Below are 20,208 nucleotides of genomic sequence, written 5' to 3'. Positions count from 1 at the left end.
TCCTCCTGGTTTTCTATTAACCTTTCCCAAATAAGATATTGATTGTTTAACATTCCAATTGAAAATCTTCTTTTAAGAGTACGAAATGCATAATTGAGTGATGTCATTTTGTATCGTTCTCTTAAAATATATCGTATAATGACCTAACTTTCCCTCTGAAAATTTGGTTTGTTGATTCTATATTCTGAATCCATTTCTTAATTAGCTAGATGGACCAATTATTTTTCTTCCTCTTCTATTGTAAAAGCCAAACACACTCCAGTCGAATATTCCTTGCTTCCTTTTATAGTGTCCAAACATTAGAAGCTTGCTCATTTTTTTTTTATTTTTTTTTTGAGGAAAAACAAAAATTATACAGAGTGTCAATAATAATGAGTTAATAATCGTCGCATCCCGCCCCACGCCACTACCTTTCGTTACATTATTGATATATTTCGTTACATCACGCCACTACCAAGTAAATCTATAGAAACTTGGACATATAGAAATAAATTATCTAACTTTTCCTTTTCCCTCCAACCGAACCCAAATCATGATTTCTCATGTTTTCATTTTAACTTCGGGGACCGTTAGGCCATACCTTAAAGCATATAATATCAGAAAAAAGAACTTAGAAATATTTGGAGAAAGTGGAGAAAAAAATAAAAGGATAGAAAAAGTAAACCTAAGTTTCTGTCTCTACTACGAATTCTAAAATTTTCTCATTTAATGTTTAAATCCCTTCAGGTAACAATGAAATAAGAGAGAAAAAAAGAAATCCATGTAGCTCATCCGCTTGCCTAGTTAAGGATTTCAAGATTTTATTGTTCTTTACCTAGGAATTGTAATTGAGTTCTGTCATATTCTCTTTTCAAATCTTTCAATTCTCATTTGATTGAGACTCCAAATCAAAAATGCTTATTAAAATCATCGTCAGATTATATATATTATCCAGAAGCAAAAGGAGCACATGCTGACAGAATTATATACACTTAAAATATGAGGTATATGATGATGGAGGAAACCGTGAAAGCAGCATCCTTGATTATCTACTGACTTTTGCTTTTCTTTAGAAAATTATATTTGACTTAAAATCACAATGTCTCAGCAGATCATAAAAGTTTAGATTAAAGAACAAACAATTAAGAAATAAAAAAGTAAACATTGAATTAAATTATTAAATGGATAAGTGGGGCCATAATAGACTGATTGACATAAAGGGTCTTTTCAAGCACGGGTGGATGTAGTTTGTTAATATTGTTCAATTGAATCCGTAACAGAATAAAAAATTTATATGTAAAAATAATAGATATGAATCCATAACTTTAAAAATATAATGAGTCAAATACCAAAACACTCATAGAATTTAAATTTTGGATCCGCATATGTTTCCAAGCACACATCCATACAAACTGATTATATTAATTGGTACAGTTCACTTTTATAATAGCCGCCTATGTTTACTACATTGATTGCTAAAGGGACCTCATATGCTTAATCCTATAAAGTCAATTGAATGTTTGGTGGTTTAAGTGCAGTGTGTAGTGAGTGAACATGGGATCTAGAATGGGCTTACCTTATTGTCTTCATCTTCTCTTGCTATCATGGTTTCTTTCTGCCCATGTCTTCTGTTTCTTAGCCATAGCACAAAGATCCACTTACATAGTTCACCTGGACAAGTCGTTGATGCCTAATATCTTTGCTGATTACCATCATTGGCATTCTTCCACTATTGATTCCATTAAAGCTGCAGTTCCTTCATCAGTGGATAGATTCCACTCTGCTCCAAAACTTGTTTACTCTTATGACAATGTATTTCATGGCTTCAGTGCTGTTTTGTCCAAAGATGAACTTGAAGCTTTGAAGAAGTTACCAGGTTTCGTTTCAGCTTACAAAGATAGAACTGTGGAACCTCACACTACCTATACATCTGATTTCCTCAAGCTCAATCCTTCATCTGGGCTATGGCCTGCTTCTGGTTTAGGCCAAGATGTGATCATTGGTGTTCTTGATGGTGGCATCTGGCCGGAATCTGAAAGCTTTCGAGATGATGGTATGCCTGAAATCCCCAAAAGGTGGAAAGGAATTTGCAAACCCGGCACACAGTTTAACACTTCATTGTGCAACAGAAAACTTATTGGGGCTAATTACTTTAATAGGGGAATTTTGGCTAATGATCCATCTGTGAACATTTCCATGAATTCTGCCAGGGATACTGATGGTCACGGCTCACATTGCGCTTCCATTGCTGCTGGGAACTTTGCAAAAGGTGTTTCCCATTTTGGATATGCAGCAGGAACAGCAAGAGGAGTTGCGCCACGAGCTAGGCTAGCTGTGTACAAGTTTAGCTTTAACGAAGGAACCTTTACTTCAGATTTAATTGCTGCTATGGACCAAGCTGTTGCAGACGGTGTTGACATGATATCCATTTCTTATGGGTACCGTTTCATTCCCTTGTATGAAGATGCTATATCAATTGCTTCTTTTGGAGCTATGATGAAGGGAGTGCTAGTTTCTGCTTCAGCTGGAAATCGAGGTCCAAGCATGGGAAGTTTAGGCAACGGATCTCCATGGATCTTGTGTGTGGCATCAGGATACACCGACCGAACATTTGCAGGAACTTTGACTTTGGGCAATGGCTTACAAATTAGGGGTTGGAGCTTGTTTCCTGCAAGAGCCTTTGTCAGGGATTCACTGGTGATTTACAACAAGACTCTAGCCGCTTGCAATTCAGACGAGTTGTTATTACAAGTACCTGACCCCGAACGTACCATCATCATCTGCGATGATAGTAATGGCAATAATTGGGATTTGTCCAGTCAGTTTTTTTACGTAACTCGAGCAAGACTTCGGGCAGGCATCTTTATCTCTCAGGATCCAGGAGTATTCAGGTCTGCTTCTTTTTCCTACCCGGGAGTTGTGATTGACAAAAAGGAAGGGAAGCAAGTCATCAATTACGTTAAAAGTAGTGTTTCTCCCACGGCCACCATCACGTTCCAAGAAACGTATGTGGATGGAGAAAGACCAGCCCCAGTTCTTGCTGGAAGCTCAGCACGAGGGCCCTCCAGAAGCTACTTGGGAATCGCAAAGCCAGACATTATGGCACCAGGGGTACTGATTCTTGCAGCTGTCCCTCCTAATCTCTTTTCAGAAAGCATTGGGACAAATATAGGATTATCTACTGATTACGAGCTTAAATCAGGCACATCCATGGCTGCACCACATGCTGCTGGAATTGCAGCAATGCTAAAAGGGGCACATCCTGAATGGAGTCCTTCAGCTATTCGCTCCGCCATGATGACCACAGCAAACCATTTGGATAATACTCAAAAACCTATTAGAGAGGACGATGGCATGGTAGCCACGCCGCTAGACATGGGAGCAGGGCATGTTAATCCGAACAGAGCTCTTGATCCCGGCCTAGTATATGATGCTACTCCGCAAGATTACATAAATCTTATATGCTCAATGAATTTCACAGAAGAGCAATTTAAAACTTTTGCAAGATCGTCAGCCAATTACAACAACTGCTCAAGTCCATCTGCTGATCTCAATTATCCATCATTCATTGCCTTGTATCCGTTCAGTCTCGAGGGAAACTTCACCTGGTTGAAGCAGAAATTCAGGAGGACCCTTACAAATGTTGGTAAAGGTGGAACAACTTATAAAGTAAAGATAGAAACTCCAAAGAATTCCACAGTTTCAGTGTCTCCAAAAACTCTGGTGTTCAAGAAGAAAAATGAGAAACAAAGTTATACTTTGACAATTCGGTATATAGGTGACGAGAATCAGAGTAGAAATGTTGGGTCTATCACTTGGGTTGAAGAGAATGGGAACCATTCAGTAAGAAGTCCTATAGTGATAACTCGTATAATTGCGGTCTGGGGTTCAGATGATTAGGAGCATTAGATTATGTGTACTGAATGAAAAAGTGCTTGTATCCACACGACATTGGAATAATTTATGTTTACACTAGAAACAACTTTTAAGCGTTGAAACGCCCCAACATCGCTGATTTTATCCCTAAGAACTGTATGATCAATCCCAAAAAAGGTTAAAAGAAAAATCGACTATGTTCATACACATATATATTCCAGAAAACACGTTATACAAACATAACTACTATCTATATGTTTATTCCAAGGTCCTCTCCAAAAGAAATTGGAATAATATTACTAGTCAATTGCAGCAATTTTCAGAGCATATGAATACTTGCTTGCAGGCTGCAGCACCTTTAATATATATATATATAAAAATAATTGAGGGCCCTAAGTCGGTGATGTGGCATTCGCAAAAAACAGCAATTGAATTTTCTCCGCTTCAGATTTTCTTGCAATTTAAACCGCAAATTACAGAACCAAAACGCTTCACATACCCAACTGCCTACCCGCACCGCTTCGAAAAAACCTTCTGCAAACGTTCAACCCCGTTTTCCCTGTTCAATTTCCCCCAGACCTCTAACATTGTGAATTAATTTCTATAAACTCAACTACATTCGCCTTCTTTGTCTATTTCTTATTTGGGGTAAACGAAAAAAATAAAGAAGTTATCGATATGCTTACACAAATTCTATTTCCTTCGACGCCAATGAAGACATCCGAAGAACACCATCACTCGACCACTGTTTCAGGTATTCGCTCCATAATTGCTGGTATGTAATCCTTTCACAGTTTAGTATTTATCATTTATGTCTTATTCTTATATATTTCACTCTTACTAACTTGTATGAACCCTAATCTAATTGTATAGGTACGGACAAACAAGTATGCAAAAACACAAACAAAAGTATGAGGTACAATCCAAACCTTCTTTGCTATTGTGTTTTTCCTCCAAATCAGAACTTATAATGTGAATCTATATATCTATATATATATATATTAAAGGAATAAGGTTATCACATATAATTAAAATTGTGGTTGCCAAGTGGCAAACTATTAAAAAGCCACTTGGCGTTCTTAAAGTGAGTTTAGGGGGAGATTTTCAATTAAAAAAATAGAACTTATATGAAATCACATTTAATAGAATTTTTTTTAAAATTTAGTTTTGTCTCTTACATGACAGTCTTCAACTCAATTTTGTTATGGATCTTTAATTGTTTTATTTTCGGCTAAGTAATTTCATTTGTCCAGACAAATATGAAAAAAGAAAAAGTAAGGATTTATTAACATAATTAAAAATTGTATCAATTTACTATAAAGATGCAAATGTCATATAGAATACTATAATTATGGCAACAACAAAAAAAAGAAGAGAAAAGACAAATTCATCGAAACATTCATGGATATAAAAAGCTAAATTACTTAAACAAAAAGGAAGACGAAATAAATAAAATTATATGAACTGTTAAAAAAAAGAAGAAGAGTAAATTGCTCTTCCACATAGTGTTTTTGAAAAGATAATAAATAAATAATACTCAAAAATATTATTGATAAGTTTAATTTGAGTAATAGCATAAAAGAACACAAGAATAAAAATAGATGAAAATTTTTATTACAAGAAAAAAAAAACCAAAAATATTGTTATAATGAGAGTAGTGGAACAACAACAACAACAACAACAACAACAAACCCAGTAGTTTCCCACAAATGGGGTTTGGGGAGGATAATATGTACTGTCACGACCCAAAATCTACTATAGGCCGTGATGACGCCTAACACCGCCGTCAGGCAAGGCAACTGTGATTAACCAACTTAGTTACTCATTTCAGTATCTTTAAAATCATAAATTTCATTAAATAAATAGAGTAAAATCTGGTACTCGTAGAGCACCCGTGATTTTTATTTATCAATTTCTATATAAAGTATAAATTATAAGATAAAATGATAATAATTACGTGACTACAATAATGAACACCCAAAATCCGGTGTCATAAGTGCATGAGCATCTACTAAGAAATATAATAAAATACATCTGTCTGGAATACAAGTTAGACAAGAGAATATAAGTAACTTTGATGGAGACTCTGTATGCTGCAGATCGTAACGCGCCTCTGCGCCCAAAAGACCACTAGATATATATATACCTGCATAATAAGTGCAGAAGTGTAGCATGAGTACGTAAATCAATGCAAATCCAGTAAGTATCTAGCCTAACCCCGGAGAAGTAGTGACGAGGGGCCGACATCGACACTTACTAGTGGTCCAATATATCAAGTGCAATAGAAGGTAAACAAGTATGAGGCATGGTAAACGTAAATAAACAGTGTAAACAGATATAGGTACGTGGTACGATCCTCCTCTAAACAGTAAATACAAGCTCTTAGTTATCGGTCACCTCCTCCACTAGAGTATATATGTAAAATGGTCCCCACCAGATAGATCGTCATACCTCAAATCAGGAAAGCTCACATATACGATGGCTTTTTGTCAAATATTACGCACGATGCTGCCGAGGCGAACAACCCGATCCCATAAGATTGTTTCATAAAGCTACCGAGGCGAACGACTCGATCCCATAAGAGTATTTATAGAAATGCCAAGACGAACGACCCGATCCCATAATAATATATACATTGCCGAGGGTCGAACGACACGAACCATAGATGCATCTATTATACTGCCGATACGAACAACCCGCTCCCATGAGAATATGATACTTTAACGAGTCCTTGACCCCACTTACGAAGATACGTGTGAGTTATGAAATGAAAAGAAGCTTTTAAATGAAAACGCACAATGTGAGAGAATTTCGTAAGGGAAACACAATTATTCCGTGGCTAATCAAGTAGCTCGTCAAATCTCTACAATAGCGAGTCTATCACTCTACGCAAGCCTAGTCTCAGTTTGTATCGCGAAATAAGGGAATTATACAGGCAAGGAAAACTCAAATAATACAATTAAAGCATGGCGTGAACCTAAGTCTACCCGGACATAATCAGGAACTCTAGCATACGCACGGACACTCGTCACCTCATACGTGCGCAGATCCCACAACATGTAGCATACAACAAGAAAAACACCTACGAGGTAAATTCCCCCTCACAGGGTTAGATAGGAGACTTACCTCGCTCCGAAGTTCCATAACCGGCTCCAACGCCTCTCTAACACCTTAGACCAAAAGCCCATCGGTTCGAAACTAGCCAAATAATGTGCAAATCAATAAAAAATATACTAAAATGCTTATAATTAATCAATTTATAACAATTCCCAACTCTGCTCAAAGAGTCAATAAAGTCAACCCTCGGGCCCACGTATCCTGATTCCGAAATTTTTTGAAGATAAACTTTACCCATAACATTACGAACTCAAATACATATTTTATTCCTAACTTCACTTCCAAAATTGTGGTCAAAATCCGAAATACCAATTCTAGGATTTCTCTTAAAATCCCAAAATTCCTACAATTTTCTATGTATTTACAAGCCTAAATTTGTATATTTAACTCACAACTTGTAGAAATTACTTACCTCATGATAGGCGATGAAAATGGCGCTCCAAAATCGCTCCAAGGCCGACTCCCATGGAATAAATGAAATGAAAATGAGCCAAACCCACGTACTTATCAAGGCCCTCTGCCCAGCGATCATCACACCTGCGGTCACTTGACTGCACTTCGGTCCCGTAGGTGAGGCCAAAATTTCGCTTCTGTGGTTCCCTTAAGGCCTCCCCTCCTCCGCATTTGCGGTCAAGCACATGCGAAGGCGCACCTGCGCCCGTTCCTCCGCTTCTGCGGAAATACCTCCCCTTCCCCTATTTCGCTTCTGCGACCAACAACCCGCACCTGCGAGCTTGCAGGTGCGGTGGATTCCTCACACCTGTAAATCCAGCCAACCTTACTCCCCTCCGCTTCTACGACCCCTTTGGCCGCTTCTGCGAGCTCGCACCTGCGGCCCTTTCCATGCATGTGCTATTGCAGCATATCTCAGCTGCCTCAGCAATTCTTCCAAGTCCAAACTAGATCCGTTTCCCATCCGATTCGCACCCGAGGCCCCCGGGAACCCATCCAAACATACCAACATATCCCAAAACACGATATGGACATAGTCGAAACCTCAAACCACGTCAAACAATATGAAAACTACGAATTAATGATCGAAACCTTTATTTAAACTTTCAAACATTCAAATTTCGCCGAACGCGTCCGAATTATACTTAAACATTCCGGAATAACGCCAAATTTTTCGTGCAAGTCACAAATCACGATACGAACCTATTCCAAGGCTTGGAACTTCAAACGGACATCGATACACTAAAATTCATTTCAAATCAAACTTAATAAATTCTTAAACTTTCAAAATGCCAACCTTCCATAATAGACGCCGAAATGCTCCCGGACCACCCGATACTCAACCCGATCATACGCCTAAGTCTGAAATCATCATACGAACCTATTGGAACCTTTAAATCCTGATTCAAGGTCGTTTACTCAAAAGTCAAACCTTAGTCAACTCTTCCAACTTAAAGCTTCCGAATTGAGAAGTTTTCTTCTGAAATCACTCCGAACTTCCCGAAATTCAATTCCGACTATGCGTACAAGTCATAGAACATGAAGTGAAGTTACTCAAGGTCTCAAACCGCCGAATGACGTGCTAAAGCTCAAATCGACCGGTCGGGTCGTTACATTCTCCCCACACTTAAACATAAGTTTATCCTCGAACGTGCCAAGAACTATTCTGGAGTTGTCCAAAATCATTGTTTAGCACCTCGTGCACATGCCCGTGCCACCACAACCCATGTGAGCACATTAGCTCGTGTTAGACTGAAGATCTTCCTTTTAATTTTATCCAACAAGCCTTAGGACCAAATTCCAACCTCCGAATTTCTCCACAAGACTTGATTCTAACATACGAACACCGTATCGATCTCCACACGCTGAACCCACACATGATCATGCACCCATGCTGACATCACACAATGCATCGTATAACTCAATTTCCCATGATAACCTCCTCCAAGCACAACAATTGCAAATTCACTGACCCGATGCCCGTAGTATACCTCATAACACATATAAACTCGGTCTCAACCCTCACAATACTGCAACAATGAAAGAGACACAGAAACTCATAACCACCCATCAAATCAATAACTCGCAGAGTTTCTCCGCTTGACAAGGACCGTTACCTCATTCTGAACTGAATAATGACATTCTCTCTTTAATATACCTTACATAAATCCAACTGCACCGATTTTAGGCCCAATAACCTCGTCTCACCCAGTACAAGCTGCTAAGGCAATAAGCCACCTCAAACACTGACCAAGATATCATATGACGCCATCAATGCGCCGACAAGTGATGGTAGGCTATAATCTCGTATTTTAGAGCACTTTAATTGAGTTTGAGCGTTAATCGCTAGTATTTTATACTAATTATGTATTTTATGCCTTGTAGGAGTGATTCCTAGCTATGTAGATGTTTTGGAATGAATTCAAGCTATTATGGAGCTTTGAAGTCTGAGTAAAAGCATAAGGATTAAGTTGGGATCGTGTTCGGTGATCAACAAACAATAGTGCACTTAACGAGAGAAATGATGAATTGAGTAGGACGCCACCCAGGTGAGCGAGTGCGCAAGTCAGGCAGAACATTGTCCAAAGCGCGCGGCCATATGTGCGAGCACACTCCCAGGTGCGCGGCCGCGCACGTCCAACGCCAAAAAATGTCCTATTTCGCGTAGAAAAAGGTGTTTTCGCTTGGGCCCGATCCTACTTGGTATATATACATGGAAAAATATTATTTTCTAGACTTTTGACATATCTAATACCTAAGGAGTCTAAGGAGGAGTTGGAGCAGTAAAAGCACAAGGAATTTATCCTCCAATCCTCACTCAAGGCAAGAGTTTGGATCGTTATATGTTTTCCTTTATTTTAAACATACTTGTGATGAATTGCTCCATCTCTATGGAGTAGTTCTCTTTAGGGTTTGATGGATTTGGTGTATTGATATTTGTTTGTGGATTATAACTCTAATTTTTATGTATTGAATAGTTTTGGATGATTTAAGTATTGCATCTATATTCATATGTTCATGTAATCGAGAGAGGCATAACTTGTGATATCGTTGCATTCTCTTGTTGGTTGAGTTCATTAATTCTTCTTAGTAATCAAAAGATGCTAGTTGAATTATTGTTTAACCCTAGTTAGGAGGATAATCGAGAGAGGTTCTCCTAAAGACCAATCCACTACGAATTCTTGCATATCTTCATTGAGCTTAATTGGTTCATATTATGAGGTTGAGACTTAATCAAGGGAGGAGTTTCTACTAAACGTTTGAACTAATAATTGAGTGAATTCGAGAGACTCACTTGAATATTAGAAGTGAATTAAGTAGAGTTAAGTCCTAGACATTTATCTTGCACCTATCCAATCAATCCCTATTTTCTCCCATTGATATCTTCCTTGCTTACTCATGAGTGTCAAGCCTCGATTGAGGAAGATTATGAATACCTTTTAATACAATGGTGTGTCACAAGATGCAGTTTACTTAAGGGCATTCCCCTTCACACTCAAAGATGATGCAAAATACTGGCTTCGAAGCTTGCCTAATATGACCAGAAAATTTACTGATAAATATTTCTCATCAGCTAAGACGGGCAAGTTTAGAAGAGAAATCCATAACCTTTGCCAGAACGAGACTGAAACTGTGTTTGGAGCTTGTGAGAGGTTTAAGGAGATAGTGCGAAATTGTCAACATAACGGAATTAAACTCTAGATGAAACTCCAAGATTTTTGGGATGGATTGACACCTGCCTCACGTAGAACATTGAGTAATGCAGCTGGAGGCCCGTTGATGAAGAAGACTCCAGAGGATATAGTCACAATTCTAGATGAGGTATGAGAAGACGCAAATCAGTGGCCCTCTGAGACTGCTGAAAGAAGAAGATCAACTGGTGTTCACCAAGTTGATGCTAACACATCGGTGCAGGTACAACTTGATGCCATGGCCAATGAAATAAGGAAGCTGACCTTAGCTTCAATACATAGTGATCCCCACACAGCTTGTGATATATGTGGAAGATGACACCCTACTCATGAGTGTCAAGCCTCAATTGATGATGTTAATGCTGTTGGGAATTATAACTTTAATGCAATGGGCCAGAAGCACCCTGGTTTTTCATGGAGTTCACCTGGGGGTACTGCAAATGCATGGCAACAAAACAACCGTAGATTTCAGGGACAAGGAGCCTCAAGCTTCCAAAATCAGTAGAGGCCGCAGTTCCAGCCTCAACATTTCACTCAGCCTGGGCTAGAAGATCTAATAAAGTCCTTCATTGTCAAGACAGATGAGAGATTAGATGCTCATGGTGCAGCTGTAAAAGAACTTGGCACAGGGTTGCGAAACTTGGAGAAGCAAGTGGGGCAAATTACAACTGTATTGTCTGAGAGAATCCCAGGTAATCTGCCAGCTGATACTGAAAGAAACCCCAAAGAAACAGTGAATGTTGTGACCTTGAGAAGCGGGTTGAAAGATCCCACTCCAGTCCAAAAAGAGATGGTATCTAAAAAAGAAAGTGGGGAGCATCTGAAAAATGAAGTTAATAAAAAGAAGAAAGGCAAGAAGGGAGCTGAGAAAAAGAAGAAGGATGAGACTTCGATAAAGGAGGATCGGAATGAGAGCGAGCACATGCATGTTCTACTTTTCCCCCAAAAGCTATGTAGAGAAAAGCTGGACAAGCAGTTTGAGAGATTTCTAGATATGCTGAGACAGGTTAATGTAAATTTTCCATTCACAGAAGTTCTCTCACAAATGCCAGCTTATGTCAAATTCTTGAAGGAGATCCTTACAAAGAAGAGGAAGATAGGAGAGACTTCAGTGGTCAAGCTCACAGAGCATTGCAGTGCAATCTTGCAAAATACTCCCACAAAAGTGTGGAGATCCAGAGAGTTTTACTATACCTTATTTGTTAGGCACCCTTAATTTTGATAAGTCTTTGTGTGATTCTGGTGACTCAATTACTTTAATGCCTTTGTCTATTTACAGGAAGCTGGAGAATGAGATTGGAGAGATTTGGTCTGCACCAATATAGTTGCATCTGGCAGACCAAACAACTATCATACCTGAGGGGATAATGGAATATGTCTTAGTTCAAGTAGATAAGTTTGTATTTCCTGTAGATTTTATAGTAGTGAAGATGGAGGAGAATAAGGAGGTCTCCCTCATTCCAGGAAGACCATTCTTAGCGACGGGTAGAGCAATATTGGACTTACATGATAGAAAACTGATGCTTAGAGTGGGTGAGGAGACGGTGACGTTCGAGATGAATGTAGAGACGGGGGTGAAAAAGGAGAAGCCAGCTGCAAGTGTTGAGTGGAAGGTGAAGAGTTAAAAAAAAGGCTGCAGTTAATGAACAAGATAAGTGGGGGGTGTATCCCAAGAAGGCTAAGAAGAAACTGTGTGCAGGGATATGCGCACTAGTTCGGGCGAGAATAATGGAGCCCGACTTTGATTCAGACCCTGACTAGAGATTCAGGGAAGTTTCCTTTACCTTATGCTTTTTAATTGTGTGTCATGGGGACATGCCACAACTTTAAGTGTAGGGTGGGGGATATTTGTATGTTTTATGTATACTAGTTTTAGTTTGTTTTGCTTTTTAATAGTTAGAAGAATTTTTTTTGAATAAAATAAAAAACCATAAAATTTTAAAAAATCTTTAATTTTTCCTGACAATGAATATCATTTGACAGGTTTCTTGAGGGAGTTAAGTCAAAGGAAAAAGACCAAAAAGATTTTCTATTGGTAGGTAGTGTATTAAATCCCCCTTGGTTTTTCTTTGTGCAGCGGTTCTTTTCCAAGGGTTTTGTTTGAACTGTGTGTAGTTAGTTTTTATTTTGTTAGAAGTAGGAAGCCTTGTGTTGTGAGCTGAATTGAAGGCAATATCTCTTGACTTGGTTATGCCTTGAGAATAGTGAGCACTTAGTTGTGACGCTTAGACTCAGTTTTTGACTCTTGTATAAGTACCTTAAACTGTATGATCTTAACTTTGCTTAACTGCTTTGACTAGAGTGTCTTGATAATCCAATCTTGAGTGAGTTATGTGCCAGGTGTGTGTGGTTTTGCATATTCTGTGCATTGTATTTGATGTCTAGAACTTGCCCCTTGTGTTTGCAAAGCAAAATAGTAGTTCTGTTCAGTCTTGGAAGTGATATAGGCATTTCTTTGTTGAGCCAGTTATATGCTTTTACCCACCTATTTGTTATGTATCGTAGTTAACCCCTTTGAGCCTGTAATCCTGTTCCTTTGGCAACCACATTACAAGCCTTGCCCATTTGTTTGAATTAACCATCTATTTGAACCTTGTACCTCTCATGAGCACCTGAATTTGTTATGAACTTTGTAAAAGTTGAAGTGTGGGGTGGTGTGATGACCCAAAAGGTCATCTTATATTTTAGAACTCGATTTTGTGCTCTTAAGCCTTAAAAATCTCATTTTTACCCTCCTCAATTTGCGTGCGCAGTCCGGACGTGTTTCAGGAAAACGTTTATGTTGAAAATTGATGAAAATAAGAATTTTTGCCTTAAAAATTGATTTTAGTGGACTTCAGTCAACAATTTTAGTAAACAGGCCCGGATCCGTGTTCTGACGGCCCCAGTAGGTCCGTATCGAATTATGGGACCTGAGCGTATGCCCAGAATCGATATCGGAGGTCCCTAGCTCGAGTTATGATTTTGTTTAATGAAAATTCAAAGTGAAAATTATTTGTTTTTAAGAATTTATTGATGTTTGGCATTGTTAGTACGGAGTCCGTATTTTTTGTTCCGGAGCCTGGTACAAGTTCATTATAATATTTTAGACTTGTGTGTGAAATTTGGTGATAAACAGTGTTGATTTGACGTGATTAATACGTCCAATTGAGAAGATAAGAATTTTAAAGTGTTCTTAAGAATTTCATTTGATTTGATGCTAAATTCATAGTTCTAGGTATTATTTTGGCGATTTGATCACGTGAACAAGTTTGTATGATATTTTTAGACTTGTGTGCATGTTTGGTTTGGAGCCCCGAGGGCTCGGGTGAGTTTCAGATAGGCTACGAGATGTTTAGCCTTTGGAAAAATCTGGTATTTTGCTGCAGCAGGTGTTTTGGCATATCCTTCTTCGCATTCGCGAAGGTACTCTCGCGAACGCGAAGAGTAAACTGGTCACCTGGAATTTTCTTCTTCGCGAACGCGATGCGATAGGGGCGTTACCCTTTGCAAACGCAACCAGCTCCTCGCGAACGCGTAGTGTTATGCATACCTGGGGGAGAGTCAGTGATCCTTCATCGCGAACGCGAGCATGGTCTCGCGAACGCGAAGACCATGGGGTAACCATCGCGAACGCGAAGTAGGTCTCATGAACGTGAAGGCTTGTAAGCTCTGCTCTTCGCGAACGCGACAGTGGCCTCGCGAACGCGATGCACACTGTCGCCAAGTGCTTAAAACATAATCAAAACGAGATTTAGCCAAAAAAAATCATTTTCTCAAAAACCAAACGGTTAGAGGCGTGTGATGACCCAAAATGCCATCTTTAAAGTTAATAATTAATTCTATATTTTAAGACCTCAAAAAGCACTATTTATCATTACTCGACTTGCGTGCGCAGTCCGTAAAATTTTCCGAAATTTTTTTAAGTGAAAAATGGATTAAAATATGAATTAGAGCTTTAAAACTCAACTGAGTTGACTTTGGTAAATATTTTGAGCAAACGGAATTGGATCAGTGTTTTGACAGTTTCGGTAGGTCTGTATGGTGATTTTGGACTTAGGAGCGTGATCGAAATTTTATTTGGAAGTCCGTAGTGAAATTACTCTTGAAATGGCTAAAATAGTAATTTAAGTTTGGACCGGGGAGTTGACTTTTTGATATCGGGGTCGGAATCTAGTTTCAAAAATTTTCATAGCTCCGGTATGCCATTTATGACTTGTGTACAAAATTTGAGGTCAATCAGACTTGATTTGATAGGTTTCGACATCAAATGTAGAAGTTAGAAATTCTTAAGTTTCATTAAGCTTGAATTGGGGTGTGATTTGTGATTTTAGCATTGTTTGATGTGATTTGAGGTTTCAAATAAGTTTGTATGATATTTTAGGACTTTTTGGTATATTTTGTTGAGGCCTCGAGGGCCTCGGGTGAGTTTCGGATGGTTAACGGATCAAGAAGTGAAGCCGGGAAACTGCTGAAGTTGAGTTTGCTGGTTTTTTTTTGGTTGATCTGGTTTTTCCTTTATCCGTCAAAATCGGGGTCCATGACCGCGGTCCAGGACCGAGGGCCATGATCGAGCCCCATGACCGAGGTCCAGGACCAAGGTACATGATCGAGGTGCATGATCAAGGTGCATGATCGAGGTTCAGGATCGAAGGCAGCCTGGACAGATCTGTAAGTTATAAAACAGGGGACTTCGTCCCATTTGCCATTTTTGACGAATTGGAGCTTGAGGAGAGGTGATTTTGATATATTTTCAAGGTAAAATATTGGGGCAAGTGATTCTAACTCGGATTTGGTCAATATACATGAATATATCATTGTTTTTACCATTTAATTTGTGCTTTGAGATTGAAATTTTGCGAAACATTTAGAAATCTCATAGAAATGAAGTTTTGAGATTCCGGTGTCGATTCGAAGTCGGATTTGAGTAAAACTGGTATGGTTGGACTCGTAATTGAATGTGTTATCGGATTTTGTGAGTTTCGCCGGATTTCGAGACGTGGGTCCCACGAGTGATTTTTGAGCTAATTCCGGATTTTATTGAAAAATGTAATATTTTCTTATGAAATTGATTCCTATAATTTTTGTTGACTCTATCAAATTAATTATGACTAGATTCGAGTCGATCGAAGTCGGAAAATTGAGGAAAAAGCATACTAGTTGGTTAAATTGGAGCAAGTCGAGGTAAGTGACTTGTCTAATCTTGTGTGGGGGAAATCTCCCCTAAGATTGGTATTGAAGTGATAAATTGTAATGTGTTGAAAGTCGTGTACACGGGGTGACGAGTGTGTACACGGAATAAATGTGAAAGATTATATTTTTAAATTGTGTAGATCACCATTGCGCATTAATTAAACTATTTTATTCTAATATATTCTTCATCATTGATTTAATGTTTATATTTTAAAGTTGCTTGACCTTTTCTTACTAATTGTTTCACCTATTTAGTTGAAACTTGGTTTCTTTCATTTTGTGCATTATTTGAAGTTGATTCTCTTTTAATTAAATATTAGTAATATGAAGTATTTGACATTTTTAAATTTGGTATTGAAGTAACGTATTAAAGATTTTAAAATATTATTTTGCTGAATTATTTATTCCTGAATATTTTTGTAAGATTTTCGTACTCATTGTGATGGAGCCATGAGCTCTTTATTGTGAAAAAATATTATTAATGATTTATGTTGGCATGAGCTGTGAGCTCTTAATTGTGGAAAAATATTATTGTTGAAGTATTTTGGCAAGTTAAATTATTTGAGCACTTGAGGTGCAAATTGTGATATATTGTGATATTGATACGCATGCGGTGGTATAAAGTCTGAGTATTGAAATTCAAGAGGTGAGATAAGGGTGGCTTGATACGCGTGGCTAGTAGGGGGAACTACTAGAAGTCATGCAGTGTGATAAGGATGACTAAACCGAGGGATGCTATTTCGGTAAAAATGTTTTCTTTAAAATATATTGTGAAGGCTCCCGCGGTGAGATAAGGAAATGAGATATTGTGAATTTATTTATGATTTGGGACTACGAGACGGTACCTCGGGAGTGCCCTTGCTGATATTGATTTATGGCCGCAGTTGCCTTTGATTATTTGTAGTGATTATCTTAAAGTTGAAAGGAATTCTGTTTTGATTCCACGAGATATTATTGCCATTATTTTGTGTAATCAAATGGTGACATGCTACTTGATTCATTTCCATTGTCATTTTATTTTATTATATTGTTAACCATTTTACCATGCAATTATTATTTTCCAGTAGGGCCTGACCTGGCCTCGGTACTACTCTACCGAGGTTAGGCTTGGCACTTACTGGGTACCGCTGTGGTGTACTCATACTACGCTTCTGCACATATTTTTGTGCAGATCCAAGTACTCCTTACCAGCCCCGACATCAGTGAGTTACCTGTACACGGAGACTTCGAGGTATATCTGCCAGCGTCCGCAGACTCCGGAGTCCCCTTCTATCATTATTATGCTGCTTTCTTATTTTCTTTAGACCTTGATATATATAGAGACATTGAGGATAAAATTCTTAGATGCTTGTGACTTATTTCTACCAGGTTTTGGGAGTTGCAATTATTTAAAGTTTTAGATTTCTATTTTTATTGCGCATTGATAGGCTTACCTAGTCTTAGAGACTAGGTGCCATCACGACATCCTACGGAGGGAATTTGGGGTCGTGACAAGGCAAGTTTCAAGAGTCATTTTCTTTCCCAAAGTGTTGGCAAGTGATTCTAAACCATTTTCTTTCAATTACCCATTACATTTCATGAATTATTAACCTAAAATCTAGAATTTTTATGGTAAAATTAAGGGTTAGGGTAGAAATTAGGGATTTCGGAAATTAGGGGATTTAGACCTCAATTTGAGGTCGGATTCCAAAACCAATTATATATTTGGGCTCGGGGGTGAATGAGTAAATGGATTTTGGTCTGAACCTCGAGTTTTGACTAAGCGGGCCTAGGGTCGATTTTTGACTTTTTGGAGAAAAATTTTATTTATGCAATATAATTGATTCCTTTAGCAATATTTGATATTATTGAGTCATTTTTGAATAGATACGAGTGGTTTGGAGGTGAATTCTAGAGGAAAAGCTGTGATTGAGAATTAAGTGGCCTTCGGAACAAGGTAAGTGTTGTGTGTAACCCTGGCTTGAGGGAATTAGGGACCTTAGACTATTTGCTATGTAAAATTCATGTGAGTGGCGTATATGTGAGGTGACGAGTACTTATGCGCCGCCAATTTACCTGTTTTCCATGTTTCTTCCATTTTTCTTATATTGTCTCTTTCCTATGCCTAATTGCTACGTGTTTATACTAGTATTGTTAAATTGATCGTTCTTATCATGTGTACGGATTATCTGGTGATAATTGAGTATTTATTTCAAAGTTGAGATTGATATTGTGGAACCAAATGTTGAAGTAAGGCTTGTACTTGTTAATTTATCTCCATGTTGTTATATATGCATTGCATTATGGTAAAGGAGAGTGTTAATGCACGAAGGGTGATGCCGTGCCATATTATGAGTGTAAAAGCACGAAGGGTGATGCCGTGCCATATTGTTAGTGTAAAAGCACAAAGGGTGATGCTGTGCCATATTGTGAGTGTAAAAGCACGAAGGGTGATGCCGTGCCATATTGTGAGTGTTAATGCACGAAGGGTGATGCCGTGCCATGATATGAGAGTTAATGCACGAAGGGTGGTGCCGTGCCGTTTCTATTGATTTTTATGGTGAGGTTGAGAGTAAAGGCACGAAGGGTGATGTCGTGCATTTTTTCTTTATTGTATTCGTGTTCCTGTTGATTCATTATATATTGGTTGTTCCAGTTATCATTCTGCTGTAGTTCTTTATTTCGTATTTCCTTCAGCATGTTTCCCCCTCCCGATAATTCCTGTCTAGCTCTTCATTACTGTTATTTGTATATACAATGTTAAATTATACAAGTTGATTTGTAGGTGCCTTGCCTTAGCCTCGTTACTACTTCGTCGAGGTTAGGCTCGACACTTACCAGTACATGGGGTCGATTGTACTGATACTGCACTTTGCACTTTCTATGCAGATATTTAGTACCGGCTCAGGTTGATCGAGATTTTTGCTGTTGGACCGCTATCCGGAGACTCAAGGTAGATCTGTCGGCATTTACAGACCTTGAAGTCCCCGTCTATCTTTTCTATTCTACTATTTCCTTCATTCAAACAATTATATTTCTTTTAGGCTATTATTTGTAGTGAATTTTAGAATGCTCATGAATTAGGACTCCAGATCTGGGTGGTAGTAATTAAGGCAGTTTTGTTATATTATTCCGCACTCACCATATTTCACCTTAGCTAATGGTTGTTATTTACTGAATGGAATAAGGATTGGTTTAAATGATTCTCTCACGTTGGCTTGCCTAGCAAGTGAAATATTAGGCGCCATCACGGTCCCGACAGTGGGAATTCTGGGTCGGGACAGGTGGTTGGTTTGGCTTTTGAGTAGAACTAATGAAATAAGGAGAAAGGTGCAATGTATTGAAAAAGTGAGTCACTTGAATTAAAAAGAAAAAAAATAGTTGTATTGTTAAAACTATTCCTTGATAATGGTGACTCTTGATGTAAAAGTGCTTAAAGAAGTAGGGAGCTAATATATGTTGATGTGAAGGTGGAGTTATGGTATGACATAAGTGTGGGGTTTTGAAAGGTAAATTATATGTATTCAAGTGATTAGGGAGGTGTAGTCAACCGCATATCTAAATGTATCCTACCCGTCTCGCAACCTATATTACAACCAATGAAAGTCCTTCTGGATCCTTGACTGAATGAGCTCGAATTAGTAGAGTAGTACACTACGGGAAAGCCTATGAGTCATCTTTTGTGGCATATTAATGTTGTTTCTGAGAGTGAGCGAATTCCTTCTCTTTTGAAGTTTCATCAACATTAGAAACACCAATTCGATTCTGAAACCGCTACATATTTCCATCTCTGACAACCGCTTCTCAGGCACCATTTCACAACACCCTGCCCCGAAGGCAAATCAAAGAAGACCACAACACCGACGAGCCTTAATGCATTCAAACAAGGATGCCACTACCACATCACGAATGAGAATTCCTCCACATCCGAAAATGTCAAGTCTCGTTACACCATCAAACAAAGCCTGAACACGCATAGTCTAATTGCCTTTTTTTCCGCTGGAATTAAATGTCGAACCTCTAAGACATGAACCGAGTAGTCCTCCTCTCAGTCATTCATTGCCGCGACACATAAATAAGCACCTTACCATTTACACCAACACTGCGCGATAACCATTCATGAACATTATAATGCACCGTGTATAGACGCAAACCCGTAGGCAACACTAATATTGTGCTAAAATGACAGAACATCCCTCCATGAGGCGACGACAATAGCCCAATCAAATACAAGGGAGAAACATTCTGCACCACATCTGCAGTACCATTACAACTCGTCGATGCCCAATTGATAACAAACACTCCACATCGTATAAGAATGAATAAAGAGGAAACGAAGGCATGATCCTCAATGGAATCAAATCGCACGACGAGGAATCAAGAAGGGAAGTGCTCCAAACAACCCTATAGCCTCTCGAAGATAAGTGCAGACGTCTCCGTA

The 20,208-nt window shown here is 38.6% G+C and overlaps 2 protein-coding genes across 7 annotated transcripts; both read left to right on the top strand.

The window, feature by feature from the left end:
- The first annotated feature begins 1,461 nt into the window (after positions 1 to 1,461).
- On the top strand, positions 1,462 to 3,961 carry LOC104091496 (subtilisin-like protease SBT3). The gene has a single exon (XM_009596851.4). It carries the CDS (start codon positions 1,534 to 1,536, stop codon positions 3,877 to 3,879), a length of 2,346 nt encoding a protein of 781 aa, XP_009595146.1. The 5' UTR covers positions 1,462 to 1,533; the 3' UTR covers positions 3,880 to 3,961.
- A 298-nt stretch (positions 3,962 to 4,259) lies between these two features.
- On the top strand, positions 4,260 to 18,967 carry LOC117275591 (uncharacterized). 6 transcript variants are annotated; one of them, XM_070187102.1, is made up of 5 exons: positions 4,260 to 4,609; positions 4,729 to 4,771; positions 15,711 to 15,779; positions 16,960 to 17,019; positions 18,657 to 18,967. In XM_070187102.1, exons 1-5 carry the CDS (start codon positions 4,534 to 4,536, stop codon positions 18,823 to 18,825), a joined length of 417 nt encoding a protein of 138 aa, XP_070043203.1. In that variant the 5' UTR covers positions 4,260 to 4,533; the 3' UTR covers positions 18,826 to 18,967. The 6 variants fall into 6 exon arrangements, 3 of the variants coding, with proteins under 3 accessions (XP_070043203.1, XP_070043200.1, XP_070043208.1); XM_070187099.1 differs by having other exon boundaries at positions 4,260 to 4,630; XM_070187107.1 differs by lacking the exon at positions 15,711 to 15,779 and adding an exon at positions 12,600 to 12,651 and having other exon boundaries at positions 4,260 to 4,630.
- Positions 18,968 to 20,208: the final 1,241 nt, after the last annotated feature.

Source organism: Nicotiana tomentosiformis, chromosome 1 (assembly GCF_000390325.3).
Source record: "Nicotiana tomentosiformis chromosome 1, ASM39032v3, whole genome shotgun sequence".
Classification (NCBI taxonomy): domain Eukaryota; kingdom Viridiplantae; phylum Streptophyta; class Magnoliopsida; order Solanales; family Solanaceae; genus Nicotiana; species Nicotiana tomentosiformis.
This window is presented reverse-complemented; position numbering and strand designations above follow the sequence as displayed.